At 46.3% G+C, this 25,652-nt stretch overlaps 1 protein-coding gene and 1 long non-coding RNA gene across 2 annotated transcripts in view; one reads left to right on the top strand and one right to left on the bottom strand.

The window, feature by feature from the left end:
- Positions 1-2,472, top strand: part of LOC143804273 (calpain-8-like) — a 53,421-nt gene extending 50,949 nt beyond the window's left edge. Inside the window, exons 20-21 of the mRNA XM_077282207.1 lie at positions 1,638-1,696; positions 2,219-2,472. Coding sequence (XP_077138322.1) covers positions 1,638-1,696; positions 2,219-2,242 — 83 coding nt within the window. The 3' untranslated portion in view covers positions 2,243-2,472. The remainder of the gene's footprint in view (positions 1-1,637; positions 1,697-2,218) is intronic.
- Positions 2,473-9,015: 6,543 nt separating this feature from the next.
- Positions 9,016-25,652, bottom strand: part of LOC143809049 (uncharacterized) — a 36,036-nt gene continuing 19,399 nt past the window's right edge. Inside the window, exons 4-6 of the long non-coding RNA XR_013222045.1 lie at positions 17,806-17,842; positions 15,946-15,996; positions 9,016-9,108 (exon numbers count right to left, since the gene is read on the bottom strand). This is a non-coding gene — a long non-coding RNA (uncharacterized LOC143809049). The remainder of the gene's footprint in view (positions 9,109-15,945; positions 15,997-17,805; positions 17,843-25,652) is intronic.

The following is a 25,652-nucleotide window of genomic DNA, read 5'->3' on the forward strand; positions in this document are numbered from 1 at the left end:
CTCTGCCATAAAGGCCCGACTAGTGGAGGGCTGCATTGATAGTTGACTTTGTGGATATTTCTCCCATCTCCCTACTGCATCTCTGGAGCTCAGCCACAGTGATCTTGGGGTTCTTCTTTACCTCTCTCACCAAGGCTCTTCTCCCACGATTGCTCAGTTTTGCTGGACGGCCAGGTCTGCAAAGACTTCTGGTGGTCCCAAACTTCTTCCATTTAAGGATTATGGAGGCCACTGTGCTCTTAGGAACCTTGAGTACAGCAGAAATTCTGTTGTAACCTTGGCCAGATCTGTGCCTTGCCACAATTCTGTCTCTGAGCTCCATGGCCAGATCCTTTGACCTCATGATTCTCATTTGGGCTGACATGCACTGTGAGGTCTTATACAGACAGGTGTGCGCCTTTCCAAATCAAGTACTATCAGTTTAATTAAACACAGCTGGACTCTAATGAAGGAGTAGAAACATCTCAAGGAGGAACACAATGAAATGGACAACATGTGACTTAAATATGAGTGTCTGAGCAAAGGGTCTGAATACTTATGACTTATGTGATATTTCAGTTTTTCTTTTTTAATACATTTGCAAAAATTTCTACATTTCTGTTTTTTTCAGTCTAGATGGGGTGCAGAGTGTACATTAATGAGAAAAAAATGAACTTTGTTGAATGTACCAAATGGCTGCAATGAAACAGAGAGTGAAAAATTGAAAGGGGTCTGAATACTTTCCATACCCACTGTATGTCTACCACCCTGGGCCCACTCTGGTATATGTATGTCCCTCATCCTCATATATATGTGCCCCATCCTGGTATATGTCCCCCATCTTGGTATATATGTCCCTGTTGTACCACTGTTCTTTAATACATAAAAACGATTAGGTAATTCTACTCATCTTCCTCCATTCCCATGCGATGTCCTCTTCTGAAGCAGACAGCTGACTTCAGTGTGTAAGTGACGGGCAGCACATGGCATCACTGCTATACACAGCCAGTGACTTGCACGCCGACGTCAGTTGCTGGCCTCTGATTGGCCAGTGGAGTATATTGCCGTCCAGGGCCAGGCGGTCTTTGCACTGCAATGCATTTCAGCTGGATGTACGTCATCAAATGCATATCCAGTTGAAATATGCACTGGTGTTGGGGGCCCCTTCCATCTTCGGGTCTGGTTGCACACTCTGCAACCACGTTCGTTACACCCCTGGACTCCGCGTTATTCATGTTTTCATTGCATTTTTATTATGCTTTTTACCTGCGTGTTTATTGCGATTTTTCCACTGCGGTTTTTTAAATCTTTTTTTTGGGTATATCATGTTTTAAACAACTGCTTTGTTTTGAAAACTTCTTGCTCTATAGTATGATAAAACCTTGTTGATAAAGTCATGTGCAGATTACATACCTACTTATTGCTTTTCCGCAGGTGGAAACACACTAAAAACGCATATGTGTTTTTCATCTACGTCTTTTTCTCATCACACTGGACAGTTAAAAAAAATCTCTTAAACAGCCAAGATTTTAGAGATAAATGGTGAAAATTGGCCGTAATATTACGTTTTTATCCAATTTCTATGAAGCCTTTACACCAGGTAGCTGCAGACTGGCATTGAGTATTATCACATTTTTCTGTTTTCCTTTTCTCTTCAGAAATGTTTAAGATCCTGGACACTGATAAGAATGGAAACGTCAGTCTATCATTATCTGAGGTAATCTTATGCATTTAAGGTCTTTTTACAACCATTACTTTTTACATGTTTTTTTTTTTTAGTTAAAAAATTGTGCCATTGTTGTCTAAAGGCCACATTCACACATACAGTATTTGGTCAGTATTTTACATCAGTATTTGTCGCCAAAATCAGAGGAAAAGTATAATAGAAACACGTCACCACTTCTGTATTTATCACCCACTTCTGGGTTTGGCTACAAATACTGAGGTAAAATACTGAGGTAAAATACTGACCGAATACTGAAGGTGGGAATGTGGCCATGGGCTGTGACCAGTATTTAAGTAAATGATGAGCTGCAATACCAGACATAGCCTAAGAACAATAGTGGCGCTGTTTAGGCCTAAATTAGTGTATAATAATGGCTTGGTTTTACAAGACTTTAACCAGCGAGTGGAAGAAATATCATATTTCCTTCATGACTAATGTAATGTCATGGATGAGCCACACGAGGTAATGTCTGTCACCAATCATTGACTGTTGTCATCTCTGTTCTCTCCGCAGTGGATCTGTACTGGACTGATATAAAGAAGGGAGAAAAAAGCATGAAAAATATCAATCTGTCACAGACATAGGGCCCTGTCCACACGCACAAATACAGTTACACATATAGAAATATAAGAGCACATACTAGAGATGAGCGAATCTCTTAAAATGTGGATTCACTAGCTTCACTGAATTTGTCCAGGAAATTCGTTTTGCGGCAAAGTAAAAGCGCTCCAAATCCTCCAGTTGTCCTGAAGGAACGTTTATAGGTCTCCTAAAGGTACCGTCACACTAAGCAACGTCGCCAGCGATCTGTGACGTTGCAGCGTCCTAGGGAGCGATATCGCTGTATTTGACACGCAGCAGCGATCTGGATCCCGCTGTGAAATTGCTGGTCGCTGCTAGAAGGTCTGCACATTATTTGGTCGCTAGGTCGCCGTGTATCGCCGTGTTTGACAGCAAAAGCAACCATACCAGCGATATTTTACACTGGTAACCAGGGTAAACATCGGGTTACTAAGCGCAGGGCCGCGCTTAGTAACCCGATGTTTACCCTGGTTACCAGCGTAAAAGTTAAAAAAACAAACAGCACATACTCACCAGCGCGTCCCACAGCCTCTGCTTCCTGACACTGACTGAGCGCCGGCCCTAAACTGAAAGTGAAAGCACAGCGGTGACGTCACCGCTGTGCTGTTAGGGCCGGAGCTCAGTCAGTGTCAGGAAGCAGAGGCTGGGGGACGCGCTGGTGAGTATGTGCTGTTTGTTTTTTTAACTTTTACGCTGGTAACCAGGGTAAACATCGGGTTACTAAGCGCGGCCCTGCGCTTAGCAACCCGATGCTTACCCTGGTTACCCGGGGACCTCGGCATCGTTGGTCGCTGGAGAGCGGTCTGTGTGACAGCTCCCCAGCGATCAAACAGCGACGCTGCAGCGATCGGCATCGCTGTCGCTATCGCTGCAGCGTCGCTTAATGTGACGGTACCTTCTCCTAAGATGTTATTCAAGCTCTTTAACGCAAACCTAGCCTTAGTAATGTCAATGTGACACCAATATATGGGGCTATGGGCAAACGGATCGTAACCGGTAACACAATGACTCTCCTATAAATGCTTTATTCTTTTCCTCAGCCGCTAATCTTCACTGATGTGCTGTCACACACTATCTGTACATTTTATCAGTGTTTTATGGCTTTCTCTCCCTATCTCTATGGCTAAACGGCAAGCTGTGACGTTCTCTCACTATCCAGATTCACCACTATACGGCTGCTGCATTCCCTGCCTCTGCTTTTATACAGGCTGTGGTAGTCTGTCCTGATTGACTGTGTTATACCATGTGATGTCATAGCTGTAAAGCATTATGGGCAAGCAAGCCCAGCCACACCTGAGGTCATATCATCCTTCTCCCGCTGATTCAGTCTTCTGCGATGTGTAAAATTGTGGCCGATTTAGGCGATTCACGCAAAGTGAATATCAAATTGCTTGAATTTGATGGGTTCAGCAAATTTTTAAAAATATGACATTAATTTGATTTGCTGATCTCTAGCACACACACACATACACCGTGCAGCACAAAGACTCGAAGAAGCATTCATCCGTGCGTGCAAAAATTGTCCTTCGGGGCCTGTCTCATGACTACAGGACTCTCACCTATATATACCATCTGTTAAATTGGTATCTTCTTATATGACTTACAGCCCTTCAGTCACTTCCAGGCACCGGGATGTGACTTCTTTCTCTGCACCTCTTATATCTACACCTCCGTGCAGCGGAGACCTATGATATACTGTAGTGTTACACATCTATAGGTTATAAAAGCTGTCCACATATTTCAATAAATGTCTAACGTGCTCTGTATCTACTATGCAGATGAAACAATCACTTATTAAATATTCCTTTAAAGGGAAGCGATCGTCTGAAAACGTCCCTTGGTTGCACGTTTTAAAGGACTACTTTTTTTTTACTTAAATGCATGTATTTTGGGCTAATAATTTTTGCAATATGGGCTCATTACAAATTTTGAATCATTTGGCCTCTACGTATGTGTGTAGTAAGTTATTGTTTTATGGTTTCAACACTCTAATTAATTAATACAAATTATTGATATGGTTTCAATCAGATATATATATATATATATATATATATATATATATATATATATATATATATATATATACACATATATACTTATGTTCAGGGAGTTAGCAAAAGCTGACCCACCTAACAAAGGAATGTGAATGACCGGTCATTTACACTTACCGTATCTCCTAAAGGAGTCTTTTGATCAAAGATGAGAGTTAAGGCCCCGTCTCACATAGCGAGATCGCTAGCGAGATCGCTGCTGAGTCACAAGTTTTGTGACGCAACAGCGACCTCAGTAGCGATCTCGCTATGTGTGACACGTACCAGCGATCAGGCCCCTGCTGTGAGATCGCTGGTCGTGTCGGAATGGCCTGGACCTTTTTTTGGTCGTTGAGGTCCCGCTGACATCGCTGAATCGGTGTGTGTGACACCAATCCAGCGATGTCTTCACTGGTAACCAGGGTAAACATCGGGTTACTAAGCGCAGGGCCGCGCTTAGTAACCCGATGTTTACCCTGGTTACCAGCGTAAATGTAAAAAAAAAACAAACAGTACATACTCACCATCTGATGTCCGTCAGGTCCCTTGCCGTCTGCTTCCTGCTCTGACTGAGATCCGGCCGTACAGTGAGAGCAGATCACAGCAGTGACGTCACCGCTGCGCTCTGCTCTCACTGTACGGCGGCACTGTCAGAGCAGGAAGCAGACGGCAAGGGACCTGACGGACATCAGATGGCGAGTATGTACTGTTTGTTTTTTTTTGGTAACCAGGGTAAACATCGGGTTACTAAGCGCGGCCCTGCGCTTAGTAACCCGATGTTTACCCTGGTTACCCGGGTGCTGCAGGGGGACTTCGGCATCGTTGAAGACAGTTTCAACGATGCCGAAGTCGTTCCCCTGATCGTTGGTCGCTGGAGAGAGCTGTCTGTGTGACAGCTCCCCAGCGACCACACAGCGACTTACCAACGATCACGGCCAGGTCATATCGCTGGTCGTGATCGTTGGTAAATCGCTATGTGAGACGGGGCCTTTACCTGATTAGACCTTTCCCAGGAGATGTTTATCCTATATATATTAATTGGAGGTTGTTAAGTCCCCAGGATGTCATGTAGTGAAATCTTATCTATTTGATTAAAGGAGGTTTGACACTGGTATGCCATTATAGATCAAAGGTTTTTAACTGAGATACATTGGAGAGATTAACATATAAAAGAGGACTGAACTTTTAATGAGGGGAGGGGAGACACATGCAACAGAGATGGGATATACAGAGAACGAGACAGCCTCATGACTTCTACCATAATAATGCAATGTATGAATAATGTTATTTTATTGCTTTTAGTGACTGTTTATTTCTTATCATTTATTAGGTAAATTCATCTTTTGTTTACTCAATTCTTGTGTGAACATTTTATTATGCATCGCAATCCTTGAATCCGTTACAAAGCAAAGTATCACAGTACGTGAGTTGTAATGTGCTGTTCAGCTAATAGTCTGAAAAGGCTTTCAGCCACTACAGGGACATTTGCCTAATGTTACATGGTTTACTTTGTCTATCATATATACCGTAGTTATTATGGCTACAGTATATGTTATACTTTGCTGCCATCTACTAGTTATGGTTATTATATGTTTTCTTGTTCTGAAGCTGTAATTCCCACAAGGGCTCGTTCTCTGTAGCTCCTTCTGTCTTTTTCCTCACATCCTTTCTTTTGGTCAGTTCCATCTTGGTAGCACGTTCATCAAGATTGAAAAGAGGATTCCCTTGTTCCATCTACCCTCAACCCTCCATGTTCTACCTCATCTTCATACTTTCGTTTTACCTGACATCTTACCTCTTCTCATTAAGATACTGTGAATAAAACCTGTTAAAATTTATCACAGCATCGTCCTTCTGGATTTACCACATGCAGTCGGTCAAGCATAGGAGGGAAGGTAGTGAGTAACATTATCTGCCAATGCTTGCACATAGTTCCATGCTCACATCCTTCAGACACATCTCACATACGTGCATCGGAGGCAGAATATGTAATTCTTATTCTTACAGACATCGCAGGTGGTATGTGGTCAGTGTGGTGCATGAATGTATGGTAGCTGTCATGAGCTGGTGGAAGGCACAGAGGGCCTGGGAGAGAGTCATGGAAACCAGCCAAACTGGAGGTGCGACGTACATCACACCCGGAGAATGTTGGAGGTTGTTCTCACCGTCACAAAGGTCTGTCATGGTTCAGGTCACACCACGTTGAAGCAACTCATGTCCATGTACCTGGGGTCCCCATGGTATTAGAGGTTGGACAGCCTGCAGAACATGTGCAAGGAGAAGGAGGCTCAGAAATAAGAGAGAGGTAATTTGCGGGTTCCCCTGAGGAAGGAGAAGGAACCTTCAAGGACAAATGAACAATGCCTAAAGAAGTCGAAAGCTGGAAATATTCATGTTGTGCCTGTTGCACCCCGATGTCTGGAATAAGTTCCAAAAAATGGACTGTCTTTACCCAAAACAGTCGGGACTGTTTTTACTTTGTTTGTTGCACTTTTCCCTGCTGCATTGGAAGGCATTGAAGCAGCTGGAGGGTTCAACACCCTCAGTTAAGGACTGAGCCCAATTCAGGAAGAACATTGCCAATAAGGGACTGTGCCCTTGTCCTAAGTACTGATGACAGGATACTGGACTGTGCCATTGTCGTATGGGCTACCCTCAAATGGATGGATTTTGCTACATGTTTGTTCCAGGGCCCTTACCATGAAGGGCCAGATTAACTTGATGAACAGGTGCCGAGTTGGTTGGTTGCTGTTCCGAGGTCCTTACCAAGTAGGACCGGGGCAGCGTTGCTCTATGAGAAGAAGAGGACTCCGCATTGTTTTATATATTATATGGTGGCGAGCAGTATTAATGTTTTTTAGGTTCTGGATGGACGAGGACGACCATCGTTAAAGAAGTGGAAAATGTAGGAAGATGGAAGTTCTGCAAACATTCCCCCTTGAAGACAGATGTATTCTTGCAATATATTTTGGCGTACAATGTGTTTAGTGCATTATTAGCAATAGGTTGTGTTCTACCCAGTCACAGGTAGTTACTAGGGACAGTTAGGGTTAAGGATTGGGACAGAGGAAGAGGGATATAGTGAAGGGACAGAGAGAGTTTCCTGTCAGGAAGGCAGATTGAGTGGTGGTCTGCCTCATTGAACTTTACCACACCTGGCCCTGGCCAGCCGAAGTCACTGGCATATGCAGTCTGCAAGGGCATAGCACCCCAATATCTAAAGTACAGACACGCCCAGCCAAGACCCCCCATTTTCCTGTAGTGTGTCGGCGCATAGAATACAAATACTTCACTCACAGCTACCGCCCTGCTCCGCTTTACACATCAATTGCCTTTTTTTGTCATTTTTTCTGTCTTGTCTTTGTGTTTTTGCTGGTGGGATTTGCAACACATTGATCAAAATGATGCACAACGTTGACAAATTTGGTGCAATTCTAAAAAAAATGTTTGTGAAATTTTTGAGTATTATATTGCACAATGCTTATAAAAAAAAAAAGAAAGATTTTGTACTTCACCTGAGTACTGGAGCACTGTTGTACAGCAAGTTTGCTTACCCATGTGATCAGCTTAAGTTGTATAGTATTGTATTGAGAGTTAAACTGGTATTTTCTAGTTGTCTATTGAGTAGCTCAGAGCTATGCAGTCATCTTAGTTTTCTCACCTCCTGGTTTCTGGCAGGGCAGACTTTCATCCTTGATTGACAGTTCTGTTGAGCAGCAGAGCTATTAGTATTAGTAGAACAATAAAGCACAAGTTCTGCTGTAGCACATTCATCTTTCCAAGGTTTATTTGTAGTCTACACTGCTATCACTATATTTCATAGAGATACCAGGGCATTTGAAAAAGCATACGGCTCAGGAAAAGGAGAGTCGTGATTAGGAGAACTGTTGTGGGACAAGTGATGGATGGTGTTTTTTTCAGGATTTATAACAGCAGCTTGTCTGGAAAAGAGCGGAAGGGGAAGGAAGGTGAGCAGCCAACTGGTGTATAGAAACCAATATGCCGGAGAGAAGTGGCTAGTATGTTAGGAGTTAACCCCTCTTCTGGAAAAGAGGTACTGCGCACACTTGACCAGGGTCATGGGAGGCCAAGCCCCATGGAAACCAACTGTACACTATGAAAGGTAAAAGCTCTCATTACAAGAGGGCAGAAAAGAGTCAACGGGTAACTGCCTTGTGGACCAGTCACCTCGTCCTAGGAGCATTTCAGAGTAAAACATAGATGTTTGTAGTGCAGGAGCCGATCTCTGATTCATGCTGTCCATAGATCAAGCAGTGTGAATCCAGTCACAGGTTCTCTTCAGATATTTATAGCAATAATGAGGGAGATTTATGAAGCCCAATGCACCAGAATTCTGGAGCAATTTGTGCCCCAAAATTTGTCAAAATGTTGACTCAAAGTTGGCCATTTTGCCAACCAGATGCTATGGCGGAAAAGGGGGCAAAAAAACTATTTCACTTGGCCAAGTAAATCTTTACTTCACATTTGGAAAGCTCAGTGAGGATGGCGAGAAGAGGGTCTTGTGGACTATAATTCATGTTGGACACTGTGTGATTACGTAAAATATTTAAAGGAAAATAATTGACACCAAATTACGACAAGACGTAGAGTTCACACAAGAGAATCTTCTGCATGTCTGAATATAACTTTATTATAATAGTTAACTTTTATGGATTTAACAGATCTAATAGGAATGTACTAAGCCGTGCTGATTGGAGGATTAGGTGAATCGTCTTTCCTGTGTTCGTTGTTCCAGTGGATTTATTCTCAGGCCAATTTTGTACTGATCCACTGTGAGAATAAGATAATTACAGGATGAGTAATATATTTTTTAACATACATTTTTCAAATCCCAGAGTGAAGCCCATGGAAAAACATCTAAAAATTGTTTCATAAGAAGATATGCCATAGACCCGAAAAGTGCGTCGTTTTGGAGCAGAAATGGTACATTAGGTTGACAATATCTTATAACTCCCTAAGAAATACTGCCAGTGTAGAGGAATTCCTATTAGCCTATAGAGAAAAAGTTAACATCTGCCAAAAAAAACCACTACTAAAAAGACCACTTCGAGGGCAGATGTCCTAACAGTTGGTAAGGGTAGACATACCTTATGCTATGACTGGCACTCCAACCACCAAGGAAATGCAAATGGTCACCGGGAATGTAAGCCAGCCCAATATGGAGCTAGTTTAAGTTCATTCTAGAAGACCATTGGTGCGGCTGGTACAGATGGTGGATTGGCTGCTCACAGCTGTTACAATTGTGGCGCCCCTGAGGTCCGGTTGCCACAGAGGTACTGCACCTCATCCAGAGGTGTGGGACTCTGCTCTCAGGTAAGGAGGGGGCTCTACTAGGGACCCAGACACTTGCATCCAACATTACATCACTTAGCCTGTCAAGTTGGGCAGACCCTAGAAAAAGGGGCGGGATCTCACTCAGGCAAGAAAGGTGGTGAGGGTTGTAGGGGAGTGTGTAGTCAGTATGTGGGGAGGAGAGCAGAGCAGATGTGGGAGATTGTGTGAGGAAGTAGAAGGAGTGAGACGTGAAGAAAGGAGCTCCCAGAGAGAGGGAGCTAGAGAAAGGTGAAGCTACAGAAAGAAGAGAGAGAAGGGGTCCTAGGGGCACAGTTAGTGAGGAATCCACCCGTGGGGCCCGCATCCACGCTGACCATCACCAGGTGGAGGGACCAGGTCGCAGTGGGGAACCGGCCCCCAAGATTAGTGGAGAACTACAAGACTCAGCTAGCCAGCCGAAGGCTCTGGTATCTGTATGTGCCACATCCACAAACATTCGCTGAAAAGGCAGCCACACAGGACCAAGGGGACTAGAGAGACGTCGCCCGACAAGATCCAAGGTTGCTGGCTTGGGACACTGTGTGTGAAGGCGCAGGGCAGGAGAGGGGGGAGCCAGTGCAGCGAGACGGCCAGGAAAGGAACATAAGAACGGGGTCCTGGCAAAGTGCACTCCAAATTACCTGAGAGGTTGCTGGACCACAGACCCGGAGGACAGAGCCCCCCGGCTGGGGATTGCATCTAAGAACTGTGAGTAAAGGTGTGGAAACTGCACCCTGCTCTGTCCTCTGAATTATTACTGCGTCACCTGCCCTTCACCACAACATCCACCATCACATTTACCACCATAAGTGCCCTGGGGCCTAGCTCTACCTGTGGAGAGCTCACTGGCGTAGCTAGAGCTTTTGCCGCCCGGGGCTGATTCCGAGTTTGGCGCCCCCCCCATTGCCGTCACTCAACGCCGGGCACCGCCCCCTCAGCACTGTTTACCCATAAAATCCGGGGCCTGCGCTGTGTATCGCTGTTTGGTGCAGGCGCAGAGAGCTCTGGCCGTCTGACATCACAGCCAGGCTTGCAGACTGCGCCTGTGCGGCCACCCACCTTGGTAATCCCAGCCCCACAGTGTGTTATGCATTATGCAGAGTACGGGGCTGGGATTCACAAGCAGGGCGGCTGCACAGGCGCAGTGTCCAGCATTGCCCCAGTGTGTCCAGCATTACCTTAGTGTGTCCAGCAATCTGCCCCAGTGTCCAGCATTGTCCCCAGTGTGTCCAGCAATCTGCCCCAGTGTCCAGCATTGCCCCCATTGTGTCCAGCAATCTGCCCCAGTGTCCAGCATTGCCCCCAGTGTGTCCAGCAATCCGCCCCAGTGTCCAGCATTGCCCCCAGTGTGTCCAGCAATCTGCCCCAGTGTCCAGCATTGCCCCCAGTGTGTCCAGCAATCTGCCCCAGTGTCCAGCATTGCCCCCAGTGTGTCCAGCATTGCCCCCAGTGTGTCCAGCAATCTGCCCCCAGTGCGTCCAGCAATCTGCCCCCAGTGCGTCCAGCAATCTGCCCCAGTGTCCAGCATTGCCCCCAGTGTCCAGCATTGCCCCCAATGTCCAGCATTGCCCCCAGTGTGTCCAGCAATCTGTCCCAGTGTCCAGCATTGCCCCCAGTGTGTCCAGCAATCTGCCCCAGTGTCCAGCATTGCCCCCAGTGTGTCCAGCAATCTGCCCCAGTGTCCAGCATTGCCCCCAGTGTCCAGCATTGCCCCCAGTGTGTCCAGCAATCTGCCCCAGTGTCCAGCATTGCCCCCAGTGTGTCCAGCAATCTGCCCCAGTGTCCAGCATTGCCCCCAGTGTGTCCAGCAATCTGCCCCAGTGTCCAGCATTGCCCCCAGTGTGTCCAGCAATCTGCCCCAGTGTCCAGCATTGCCCCCAGTGTGTCCAGCAATTTGCCCCAGTGTCCAGCATTGCCCCCAGTGTCCAGAATTGCCCCCAGTGTCCAGCATTGCCCCCAGTGTGTCCAGCAATCTGACCCAGTGTCCAGCTTTGCCCCCAGTGTGTCCAGCAATCTGCCCCAGTGTCCAGCATTGCCCCCAGTGTGTCCAGCAATCTGCCCCAGTGTCCAGCATTGTCCCCAGTGTGTCCAGCAATCTGCCCCAGTGTCCAACATTGCCCCCAGTGTCCAGCATTGCCCCCAGTGTCCAGCATTGCCCCCAGTGTGTCCAGCAATCTTCCCCAGTGTCCAGCATTGCCCCCAGTGTGTCCAGCAATCTGCCCCAGTGTCCAGCATTGCCCCCAGTGTGTCCAGCATTGCCCCCAGTGTGTCCAGCAATCTGCCCCCAGTGCGTCCAGCAATCTGCCCCCAGTGCGTCCAGCAATCTGCCCCCAGTGCGTCCAGCAATCTGCCCCAGTGCGTCCAGCAATCTGCCCCCAGTGCGTCCAGCAATCTGCCCCCAGTGCGTCTATCAATCTGCCCCCAGTCTGTCTCCAGCATATTGCCCCCAGTCTGTCTCCAGCATATTGCCCTCAGTCTGTCTCCAGCATATTGCCCTCACTGTGTCTCCAGCATATTGCCCCCAGTCTGTCTCCAGCATATTGCCCCCAGTCTGTCTCCAGCATATTACCCCCAGTCTGTCTCCAGCATATTACCCCCAGTCTGTCTCCAGCATATTGCCCCCAGTGTGTCCAGCAATCTGCCCCAGTGTCCAGCATTGCCCCCAGTGTGTCCAGCAATCTGCCCCAGTGTCCAGCATTGCCCCCAGTGTGTCCAGCACTGCCCCCAGTGTGTCCAGCATTGCCCCAGTGTGTCCAGCAATCTGCCCCAGTGCGTCCAGCAATCTGCCCCCAGTGCGTCCAGCAATCTGCCCCCAGTGCGTCCAGCAATCTGCCCCAGTGCGTCCAGCAATCTGCCCCCAGTGCGTCCAGCAATCTGCCCCCAGTGCGTCTAGCAATCTGCCCCCAGTCTGTCTCCAGCATATTGCCCCCAGTCTGTCTCCAGCATATTGCCCCCAGTCTGTCTCCAGCATATTGCCCCCAGTCTGTCTCCAGCATATTACCCCCAGTCTGTCTCCAGCATATTGCCCCCAGTCTGTCTCCAGCATATTGCCCCCAGTCTGTCTCCAGCATATTGCCCCCAGTCTGTCTCCAGCATATTGCCCCCAGTCTGTCTCCAGCATATTACCCCCAGTCTGTCTCCAGCATATTGCCCCCAGTCTGTCTCCAGCATACTGCCCCCAGTCTGTCTCCAGCATATTACCCCCAGTCTGTCTCCAGCATATTGCCCCCAGTCTGTCTCCAGCATATTACCCCCAGTCTGTCTCCAGCATATTGCCCCCAGTGTGTCTCCAGCATATTGCCCCCAGTGTGTCTCCAGCATATTGCCCCCATTGTGTCTCCAGCATATTGCCCCCAGTGTGTCTCCAGCATATTGCCCCCAGTCTGTCTCCAGCATATTACCCCCAGTCTGTCTCCAGCATATTGCCCCCAGTCTGTCTCCAGCATATTGCCCCCAGTCTGTCTCCAGCATATTGCCCTCAGTCTGTCTCCAGCATATTGCCCTCACTGTGTCTCCAGCATATTGCCCCCAGTCTGTCTCCAGCATATTGCCCCCAGTCTGTCTCCAGCATATTACCCCCAGTCTGTCTCCAGCATATTACCCCCAGTCTGTCTCCAGCATATTGCCCCCAGTGTGTCCAGCAATCTGCCCCAGTGTCCAGCATTGCCCCCAGTGTGTCCAGCAATCTGCCCCAGTGTCCAGCATTGCCCCCAGTGTGTCCAGCACTGCCCCCAGTGTGTCCAGCATTGCCCCAGTGTGTCCAGCAATCTGCCCCAGTGCGTCCAGCAATCTGCCCCCAGTGCGTCCAGCAATCTGCCCCCAGTGCGTCCAGCAATCTGCCCCAGTGCGTCCAGCAATCTGCCCCCAGTGCGTCCAGCAATCTGCCCCCAGTGCGTCTAGCAATCTGCCCCCAGTCTGTCTCCAGCATATTGCCCCCAGTCTGTCTCCAGCATATTGCCCCCAGTCTGTCTCCAGCATATTGCCCCCAGTCTGTCTCCAGCATATTACCCCCAGTCTGTCTCCAGCATATTGCCCCCAGTCTGTCTCCAGCATATTGCCCCCAGTCTGTCTCCAGCATATTGCCCCCAGTCTGTCTCCAGCATATTGCCCCCAGTCTGTCTCCAGCATATTACCCCCAGTCTGTCTCCAGCATATTGCCCCCAGTCTGTCTCCAGCATACTGCCCCCAGTCTGTCTCCAGCATATTGCCCCCAGTCTGTCTCCAGCATATTACCCCCAGTCTGTCTCCAGCATATTGCCCCCAGTGTGTCTCCAGCATATTGCCCCCAGTGTGTCTCCAGCATATTGCCCCCAGTGTGTCTCCAGCATATTGCCCCCAGTGTGTCTCCAGCATATTGCCCCCAGTCTGTCTCCAGCATATTACCCCCAGTCTGTCTCCAGCATATTGCCCCCCAGTCTGTCTCCAGCATATTGCCCCAGTCTGTCTCCAGCATATTGCCCCCAGTCTGTCTCCAGCATATTGCCCCCAGTCTGTCTCCAGCATATTACCCCCAGTCTGTCTCCAGCATATTGCCCCCAGTGTGTCTCCAGCATATTGCCCCCAGTCTGTCTCCAGCATATTGCTCCCAGTCTGTCTCCAGCATATTGCCCCCAGTGTGTCTCCAGCATATTGCCCCCAGTCTGTCTCCAGCATATTACCCCCAGTCTGTCTCCAGCATATTGCCCCCCAGTCTGTCTCCAGCATATTGCCCCAGTCTGTCTCCAGCATATTGCCCCCAGTCTGTCTCCAGCATATTGCCCCCAGTGTGTCTCCAGCATATTGCCCCCAGTCTGTCTCCAGCATATTGCTCCCAGTCTGTCTCCAGCATATTGCCCCCAGTCTGTCTCCAGCATATCACCCCCAGTGTGTCTCCAGCATATTACCCCCAGTCTGTCTCCAGCATATTGCCCCCAGTGTGTCTCCAGCATATTGCCCCCAGTCTGTCTCCAGCATATTACCCCCAGTCTGTCTCCAGAATATTGCTCTCAGTCTGTCTCCAGCATATTACCCCCAGTGTGTCTCCAGCATATTACCCCCAGTCTGTCTCCAGAATATTGCCCCCAGTCTGTCTCCAGCATATTGCTCCCAGTCTGTCTCCAGCATATTACCCCCAGTCTGTCTCCAGCATATTGCCCCCAGTCTGTCTCCAGCATATTGCCCCCAGTCTGTCTCCAGCATATTGCCCCCAGTCTGTCTCCAGCATATTACCCCCAGTGTGTCTCCAGCATATTGCCCCCAGTCTGTCTCCAGCATATTGCCCCCAGTCTGTCTCCAGCATATTGCCCCCAGTCTGTCTCCAGCATATTGCCCCCAGTCTGTCTACAGCATATTGCCCCCAGTCTGTCTCCAGCATATTGCCCCCAGTCTGTCTCCAGCATATTGCCCCCAGTCTGTCTGAGTCAGACATAAAAAAAAAAAAAAAAAAAAGTAAAATCCTCACCTCTCCCGTTCCCAGCGCAGGTCCCGTGCACTCAGCGTCTCTCCGGCTCTGCAACGCTCATGACAGAGAGGCTGAGCGCGCAGTGATGACGTCATCGCACCCTCTGCCCTGAGACGTCGCAGAGTCAGAGGGCGCTGAAGACGCTGCAGCTGCCGCAGGAACCAGGAGAGGTGAGTATTAAAGGGGGGCCCAATGCCAGCGCTGGCACCGGGAGGGGGGGGGGCCTGGTCGTGGCGGCGGTCGGCGCCGCCCGAAGATTTAAAGGGCTCGCGTCTCTCTCTTTTTTTTTTTTTCCCTCCTCCTCTCTGGGTCGGAGCCGCCCCCGGCATTGTGCCGCCCGGGGCGGCCCGCCCCCCCCGCACCCCCCTTCCTACGCCACTGGGAGAGCTGTAACAACTCTGCTGCATCACCATCAGTCCCAGCAGTCTCCTTTAAGCAGCGTCGGCCATTCCTAGCCGAGTACCACAGGTGGCGTCACGAGCAAATCCCCTATAAACTTTATTCCTCTTTCATTTCATTTCATCATTTTATTGGATGCCCAGGGCCACGGACTGGGTCACTGCTGCGGTGACACATTCCTTTAAGAACCGGCCCGGTACCGAGTATCCCCACCGCCCTGGTGGGCGCTCCACAATCTGGTGACGCAAAGTTCTAAGGTTTACCTATATGTGTTTTTTGAGTTGTGTTAATGACTAATAGTCGTGGTAGTGAGTAGAAACCCTTTATTAGTAGGAATAAGTACATTTCTATTTGCTTCACTTCTGGACTCGCTCTAACTTTAGCGCCTTGGTACAAATGTTCAAACTACTTTTCATATAATGTATAAAACTAGTATCAAACTCTGTTCTACTCACCTCATCTAAAGATTCTTTAATTCTCCTTTCCAGTCTGCCAATATAGGTAGTCTGTAGGAAAAAAGCAAAACATTTATCAGATTAATATCGAATAAGATCTTTTACTACTTTTCCTTCTATCAACTCTGTGGCAGAGCACATAGATGCCATTAAAAGAACATCTGTCAGATTTGCTTCACAAAACTTTTATTCAAAAAGTTTTAGGCAAGTGTCGAAAAAATGCTACAGAGTAATAACGCTTTCATATTAGAAGTGATAATAGTTTATTTTTTGGCAATTAGCAAAATGGAAACTGAATGAAAAAAAGAGAATTCTGAATCCCATCAATATTTGGTAACCGTCCTTTGCTTTCATCACTTCTTCTGGTTTCTTGTCACTTACAAACAGTTTTTGAAGGGACTTCTTGGAGATCTGACCCCAGATCTGTGTATGCGGCTTGTACAAATCCATCTGTCTCTTCATATAATACCAAACAGACTGGATAATGATGAGTTTAGGACTATCGGGCCAGATCATCACTACCGGGACTCCTCGTTCTTTACACTAAAGATAGTTTGCAATGACACTGGTTGAATGTTTGGAACATCCTCCCTGCCGAGTTTCGTCAAAAACTGTGTGCAAGTGTATATAGAAGAATTGATGAAGGCAAGTGGCGGTCACCAAATATTGATGTGATTTACATTCCTCTTTTGCTTGTTCACTTTGCATTTTGTTAATTTCTTAATCATTGAACCTTATCTGAAAACCGGTTATGGTTATGGTGCTTCCGGGCTCCAGGAGCAGAGGAGTCTTTATGTCACTGCGGCCTCTGTAGTAGGACCTCAGAATACCTGGCTTCACAGAAAAAAAAAAAATAGAAGGTTTCTGAATAATCAGCCTCTATTGATAAACTTCCATTATAGAGGCATCATTTCTGGTGACATTGTAGACACAATAAACTTCTCAACTTCTCCCTCTCTGTTCTGCTGCACTTGAGCTTGTGTTATCACGAATGTAATATTGAACTTCACCCTCTCTTCTGGGTTTCTGTTGGATCCTGTCTATTCCGCACTTTGATACTCCAGATTGGGCTCTCTACCAATCCTGGTGCCTCCCGCACTCACATTTGGATGGGTTTCTCCTGAACTATTCCTCTAGGCCTTCGCCCACTAGTCACACTCGCTTCTTCTGAGCTGTACATTCCTGGACTGTCAAATTCTGCACCTATCTCTAATCTACTCTTGTCTTGCTAGGTACCCCAGTCTCTCCTACAATGCTGGCTATACCTTTTCCTTCACAGGTCACCTTTGCAGGAACAGATCTCTTATGCGTTCGACTCATAGCCTCAAAATCCCTACGACACTGAAAATCCATTTTTGGGGACTGAGGTGGCATCTACACATTGGCGGTGTAACAGCAAGCTCATCTGCCCGATACTTCATCTGATTGGTCCTTTTTCAATGCAGACTTATCTTATATAGTATATAGAGAATGTGTGTTGCAGTGTGTCAGACCTGTTAGTTTTACACCATGCTCATGACAAAGCCTAGTAGGCCACATCAGCCGGTAGACTAGAAGGCTCATTTCTTGGCATTAAGTTGCATTCATCAGTACCTGATTTTTTTTCTCATACGCATTTGATTTTGGAGTGAAATCTCAGCATGCTGAATATAGACCTCATTGAATAGCATTGGTCCGAGCGCAATACCTTTTTTTCTAACTTTGCACTCGTCCAATTTATGCACTAGTGTGAACGAACCCTTACTTAAGGTCTTCTCTATCCAGTGAATAATTCTCATTATATAGTAAATGATGAGACTCATATATAGAAAAGAGCATATACCGGTATATCCACCGTCCTTTACCAGCCGTCGTCCTTACCTGCTAGGTATAATATCTTTGTCACGACAATGTCAATCTGGATACGCTGTAGTTAAGGTTTTTCAATTCATTTGTCACAAATCGTTTATCAATTAAAATTAGTCAGTAACTAAATAGTGGTGATTGGACTGATGAGAACAGTGCTGCTATGAGACCCCCCTTTCTTGTAGTAATAAAGGGCTAAAGGTTCTTAGAGAAGAATTATGCCAACACTGTGATTTTGTCAGGAGCTGCTGATCATCTAATTCTCTGTTCACATGTCCAGTTTCCATTTAAGGATCCTTTTTGGGATCATAAAATTAAGCGTAAAATGTTTCAGTTCAGGACCCAATCATTTAAAATAGAATAGATGGTGCACTTAATGTCTTCCTTTTGTTCCTTTTGCCGCCTTTACAGCTGTAATTTGTTTTCAAGCTGGAACAGAAATCGTAGTCTGCACAAAAGAAAAAAAATGGATGGAACACGAATGCATTTTTTAAAAAAAATATTGAAGTCTATGGGGAAGCAGATCATAAGAAAAGGTCATGCATTTTTTATTGTTTTATTTGTTATTGGATCCATTTTTTAGCACAGAACACTAGAGGTGACAGAGACACCTCTGTAAAAATGGATCCGATGCAAATGGAAAACAAACTGAAGCAAAACTAAAACCATTGTGTTTTCAAACGGATCAGTTTTCCTTTTAAAGATGTGTTCAAAGATGGAATCTTTGGTTTCCATTTTGCATGTTTTTGCTTTGTATTTAAAGGGTCAGTTTTTGTTTTTATTTTTGTTTGCTTTTTTTTAAAATACTGGATGTGCTACAAATGGATGATAACAGGACATAGGAGCAGAGCCCAATGTGTACGGAGAGTGCCCTACTCTGTTCTGAAGAAGGATCGGGAATGCTGAATTTAACCACTCAATCCTCTTGTTCTCTTAGTGTCTGTCCACGGCTTATTCTCCTCCGTGTGCACCAGTATGGAGATCAAGACTTCCAAATCAGCGTTCAGCCAATAGTAAGCTCACGTGCATGGGCTCCTTAAAGTGGACCTGACCTGTTTACTCTTATGCTTCTCCCACTGCTCCTCTGAACATTCCATTTTTGTTTGTTTTTTTAAATCCACCATATGGTTCAAGAGATATGGGCCTTTCAGAGCTAATTTGTATAGTTCTTTATGGCTCCTCTGACAGGACCCTCATAGGCTGCACTGCATAATTATCCTGTAAGCCCTTGGTGAAGATCATAAAAATCAGCACTGAATAGAAAGACCAATATCTCTAGAAGTATATAGCACATTTAAAAAACAAAAACTGTATACGCTAGGGAGCAGCAGGAATTAAATAGTAGCAAAGACTGATCACTTATGACCTGGCGACAGATTCTCTTTATGTGAGTATGAATGACCCCAATGCTGCTTCTAATTTGCCTCTTAACCCAGCTGCCGGTAATCCGACCAATCCACTTGTCGCTAAAATTCAAACAAAATATCATATGCAAATTAGCACCTCTTGAATTTGCATATCTGAAATTATATCCACCTGCATTGGAACTCTAGCTTTAAGTGTGTGCCTTAAAGCCCAACATGCCTAATTTTATTCTTGTATGAAGGCACTATAAGGCTACTAATCTATTCTGTGCGCACTATGGCTATGTGCACATGTTGAGTATTTGCTTGCAGAAATTTCTGCAAGATTTCTGCATCTCTTGGCAGCAAAACACTGCAACAAAAACACGTGTTTTCCTGTCTATTGCTGAGCTGCCGTGAGACAGTTCACCGGAGTTCATCAGCTGATGAGCCCCGGTGATCTCACTTACAGCACCACCACTGCGTGACAAAGTTCTCATTCAGCGATGGTGCCATATCACCGGAGCTCGCTAGTTGATGAACTCCTGTGACCTCATGACAGCTCAGCGCCATACATTGTGGGAGCGATTACCTCCTCTCAGTGTATAGCCGGTGGCCAGTTAGAGTGGTCACATCTCCTGATGTGACTGCTCTACATGTGAGAACTTGGGACACTCTGGATTACGTGGACTACAGTGGACAGGAAAGTATATGGTGGTTTATTATTTTTGATTGTTTACAGGGGACATGGGCATCGCGGATTAGGCGTTAGGTGAGTATAATGTGTTATTTATTTTTATTTGAATATGTATTTCATTATTTTACATGTTTTATTTTTTTTAAATTTGAGCACAGGTACTGGGTGACGAGAGACTACTTCTCTCATCAGCGGCTCCTTCCATTACTGTTATCAATGACAGCAAACGTAGCCTGATAGGAGCAGTAGTCTCTCATCAGCCGACGCCTGCTGACCTGCAGTGAGATTTTTACTGCTGGTCACAGTATGTTTGTGGGGTCATAGTCACAGCTGCGGGGTCACACTGACATCTGACAGAGTGACCCCGCAGTGCTCTGACGGCGGTACAGTTACTGACTGTAACGTTACTTCCTATTAGAACTGCCGCTCAGGTGTTTCCCACGCTGTCACACAGATGACAGCATGGGAAACACCATAGGAAGTCCAAAAAAACTCAGGAAATCCACAGCAAATCTGCAAACATTTTTATACCTGCGTTTTTGCTGTGGATTTGACTGATTTAATTAAAGTCAATGGGTGAAAAACTGTAAAAATCTACACAAAATGATATGCTGCAGAAAAAACACACACTGAAAATACTCAAAGGAAAATTACTGATCATGTGCACAGCACTTCAGGATTCTCCTTTAATTAACTGGAATAAGGATTGCATAGCGTTTTTGGCCCATTTCAGCTCGGAAAGAAGCAAACATGCACCAAAAACGCAATATTACATATTACTCTAGAATCCCTGTCAGAGGGAGAACTTAGATAATCCCAATACCTCCTCCAAAGCGCAGGTTCACATTATCAATATACCTAATTTGTCCTTGTGTCTGTGCACAATGAGTCATCCACAGCTCAACCATGTGTCTGTGCACAATGAGTCATCCTCAGCTGAACAGTAACTTAGGTATCCATAGTTACTACCACTAGCAGCTAACTGCATGGGCGTAACCATGGATACCTAAGGAGAGGAGCTCTCCCTGGTGGCGAGTTAAGGCATAAGCCTTTTTTGAACGTTAGCCTGTGAGGCAACACTGTGAGGCAACACTGTGAGGCAACATTGTGAGGCAACAGTGTGAGGCAACATTGCAAAGATGGATCAAATTGAGCGCGCTGCTGCATGTAGAGAAGCAAATCGCATACAGATGCTTAACCTGCATCTTAATGAAACAGAAGACGAATGAAATTGTCGAAGAACTGCTGATGCAGCCTGAGAGAGGGCATCCAGAGCAAGAGAAAGGAATGAAGTAACTGAATTACGTAGAGCATCTAATGCTGCACAACAACGAGCAACACGCAATGCACAAAGTGATACACATATTTCACAAAAAAGAGAGCAAGATAGAATACTTGTCCAAAATGCAAGAGCCATAGCAAGTTACATTTGCCGCTAGAGGACTTCTCAATCAAATTGATGAGACACGTATTGAAGAGCACTATGCTGGCGAACTTACATTTCGATGTCAGTTCTGCCAATCTAAAAATTTCAAAGATGAAATGGCGCAGGACAAAACATTCCCTTCCTGCTGCATAAGAGGGCGCATCCAATTACGTCCCATTCGAATGGATGATCAATTAGTCAAGTTGATGAAAGGAGATCATCAGGACTCCAATAACTTTATGGCTAATATAAGGCAATACAATAGCTTACTTGCTTTGGCTTCAATGGGAGCACATGTAGCGCCACCTCCTGGGCATGGTCCATACTGTTTTCGAATTCATGTGCAAATTTACCACAGAACTGCCCCATTGCATCCCGCTGTGAGTAGTACTCCCAAGTTTGCCCAGATTTATATCTTGGACAGTGAAGAAGCATCAAGTAGAAGAAGTCAAGCAAATAAAAAGTGCCTCCCAGCACTGCTATCATCTCTTGGAGAGAAAATGAAAGCAATTAACCCACTCGCAAGAGCCTTCACAATGATGAGGGAATTTGAATAGAGGAAGAGAGGATTGCTGAATTAGAAAATCGCGATCCAATTGAAATAACAATGTCAATTATAAATGACTAAAATGATGACCAGAGGCTACAATTCACCAAGGTGCAATGAAGTAGATATAATTTATCAAAATGCAATGGGTGAACCCCCATTTAATAGGGACATCAGAGTTCACCTCAAAAGTGAAAACCAAACTTTTCAAATCAGCTTTCTTCACAGAAAGTGTGATGCAATGAAATATCCACTTCTATTCCCATATGGGGACAGTGGATGGACAATAAATTTGACAACTCCAATTGCCCAAAGTGTGCAACATCAAAGAATTGGTGACATTCATCTACCATCCATGCCAGTGGATCAAGATCGACAAGAAAAATCAGCCTGTTGCAGTACTATGCATACAGGCTTGCCATTCGTGACGAGTTCAATCCCCTTTTAAATGCTGGGAAGTTGACGCAACAATTTATCGTTGACAGTTATGTCAAAATTGAATCCGACAGGATCGAATTTATAAAACAAAATCAAAAGACATTACGCTACAACAGTTATGCCAGCGTTATGGATCACATCCATAATGCTGCATTACACCAAGGGCTAAAAGCAGGGACACCAGTAATTTTACCATCCACTTTCACTGGAAGCCCAAGAGCTATGCAGCAAAATTACCAAGACGCCATGACAATTGTCCGAAAATTCGGAACACAAGATCTTTTTGCTACGATGACCTGTAACCCAAAGTGGACAGAAATTACTGAAAACTTAGAACCATGGCAAAGGCCAGAGTTCAGACCAGTGTTATGGACCTGGTGGTTAGGTGCACCCAGAATGACCTGATGGTTAAACTAGGAATCGGGACAAGCTCTGGGGAAGTGGGAACTCTGCTGACCGCAAACCCTACTCCTATCACACACACTAGAAATAGCCGTGGAGCGTACCTAACTCTCCCTAGACGCCTCTTCACAGCCTAAGAGCTAACTACCCCTAAAGATAGAAATGGAAGCCTTACCTTGCCTCAGAGAAATTCCCCAAAGGAAAAGGCAGCCCCCACATATATTGACGGTGAGTTTAGAGGAAAGTCACAAACACAGGAATGAAACAGGTTTTAGCAAAGGAGGCCAGTCTTCACTAAATAGTCAGAGGATAGAAAAGGGAACTATGCGGTCAGCACAAAAAAACTACAAAAACCACGCAGAGTATGCAAAAAGACCTCCACACCGACTCACGGTGTGGAGGTGCAACTCTGCACCCCCAGAGCTTCCAGCTAGCAAGGAAATATCATGATAGCAAGCTGGACTAGAAATAACAGTAACAACAATGAACTAGCAGGAACTTAGCTTCTGCTGGAGTCGACAGGTCATCTGAGAAGTCAAAGAGTGATCTGAACCAATACTGAGACATTGACAGCTGGCATGAAGTAACGATCTGAGTGGAGTTAAATAGAGAAGCCAGCCTAGCAATAAACGAGGCAGCTGAGAAAGCCAACCTCAAGGACCAGCAGTTCCACTCAAAGCCACTAGAGGGGGTCCAAGGACAAAACTCACCGAAGTACCATTCATGACCACAGGAGGGAGTCCGAGAACGGAATTCACAACAGTACCCCCCCTTGAGGAGGGGTCACCGAACCTTCACCAGGGCCCCCAGGCCGATCAGGACGAGCCACGTGAAAGGCACGAACCAAATCGGCAGCATGGACATCGGAGGCAACAACCCAGGAATTATCCTCCTGACCATAGCCCTTCCATTTAACCAGGTACTGAAGCTTCCGTCTTGAAATACGAGAATCCAAAATCTTCTCTACCATATACTTCAACTCCCCCTCGACCAACACCGGAGCAGGAGGATCACAGAGGGAACCATAGGCGCCACATATCTCCGCAACAACGACCTATGGAACACATTATGGATGGCAAAAGAAGATGGAAGGACCAAACGAAATGACACAGGATTGAGAATTTCAGAAATCTTGTAAGGACCAATGAAACGAGGCTTAAACTTAGGAGAAGAAACCTTCATAGGAACATAACGAGAAGACAACCAAACCAAATCCCCAACACGAAGTCGGGGACCAACACAGCGACGGCGGTTAGCGAAACGTTGAGCCTTCTCCTGGGACAACGTCAAATTGTCCACTACGTGAGTCCAAATTTGCTGCAACCTGTCCACCACAGAATCCACACCAGGACAGTCAGAAGGCTCTACCTGCCCTGAAGAAAAACGAGGATGAAAACCAGAATTGCAAAAAAAAGGCGAAACCAAAGTAGCCGAACTAGCCCGATTATTAAGGGCGAACTCAGCCATAGGCAAGAAGGTCACCCAATCATCCTGATCAGCAGAAACAAAGCATCTCAGATAGGTCTCCAAAGTCTGATTGGTTCGTTCGGTTTGGCCATTTGTCTGAGGATGGAAAGCAGAATAAAAAGACAAATCAATGCCCATCTTCGCACAAAAGGACCGCCAAAACCTAGACAAACTGGGAACCTCTGTCCGACACAATGTTCTCTGGAATGCCATGCAAATGAACCACATGCTGAAAAAATAATGGAACCAAATCAGCGGAAGAAGGTAATTTAGGCAGGGGTACCAAATAGACCATCTTAGAAAAGCGATCACAGACCACCCAGATGACAGACATCCTTTGAGAGATAGGGAGATCAGAAATAAAATCCATGGAAATGTGCGTCCAGGGCCTCTTAGGGACCGGCAAGGGCAAAAGTAACCCACTGGCACGAGAACAGCAGGGCTTGGCCCGAGCACAAGTCCCACAAGACTGCACAAAAGAACGCACATCCCGTGACAAGGAAGGCCACCAAATGGACCTAGCCACCAAATCTCTGGTACCAAAAATCCCAGGATGACCAGCCAACACCGAACAATGAACCTCAGAGATAACTGTTGTGAATCCGCTTTTGGGCTCCCCTGGTGGTTGCTGGTGGTACTGATGACTTGTGTGTGCTTTGCGGTCTCAGTTCACCTGCTCCCATCAGTGTTTGGGAGTTTCCTATTTAGCCTTGCTCTCCAGTCATTTCCTTGCCGGTCATCATTGTAACCAGAGCCTTCGGTTGCATGTTCCTGCTACTAGTCTGCTGATCAGCTAAGTGGACTTTTGTCCTTTTGTTTTTGTATCTTTGTCCAGTTTGCAGTTTTGTTATTCTCTGTAGCTGGAAGCTCTTGTGGGCTGAAATTGCCACTCCTGTGTCATGAGTTGACACAGGAGTCTTAAAGTAATTTCAGGATGTTTTTTTTTTAAAGGGTTTTCAGTTGACCGTGAAGTCCTCTTTTGTATCCTTCTGCTATCTAGTAAGTGGACCTCTCTTTGCTAAATCTACTTTCATACTGTGTATGTAGTTTCCTCTGAACTCACCGTTATTATATGTGGGGGGCTTCTATCATCTTTGGGGTATTTCACTAGAGGTAAGCCAGGTCTGTTTCTTCCTCTACCAGGAGTAGTTAGTCCTCCGGCTGGCGCGTGGCATCTAGGGATAATCGTAGGTATGCTCCCTGGCTGCTATTAGTTGTGTGGTAGATTTAGCTCACGGTCAGCTCGAGATTCCATCACCCAGAGCTCGTCCGTTATTTTTGTGTTTTGACGTTCCCCTGCCATTGGGAACCATGACAGTATGACCGGCCATGTGTTAAAGTTATTGGCAGAAGAAAGGAGAGAAAAAGAAGTCTGCAGATATTTTTTTTTTCTCCCCTATGCTTGCTCCATAGTTGGATCAGTTGTATTTCAGCTCTAATTACAGCCTTTGCCTTTCTCTCCTTCTAATCCTTGAATGGCTCTGATCTCACCTGTTTAAAGATGGATCCTCAGAGTTTGGCTGCAGGTTTAAATAATCTTGC

This window comes from Ranitomeya variabilis, chromosome 2 (assembly GCF_051348905.1).
Source record: "Ranitomeya variabilis isolate aRanVar5 chromosome 2, aRanVar5.hap1, whole genome shotgun sequence".
NCBI lineage: Eukaryota > Metazoa > Chordata > Amphibia > Anura > Dendrobatidae > Ranitomeya > Ranitomeya variabilis.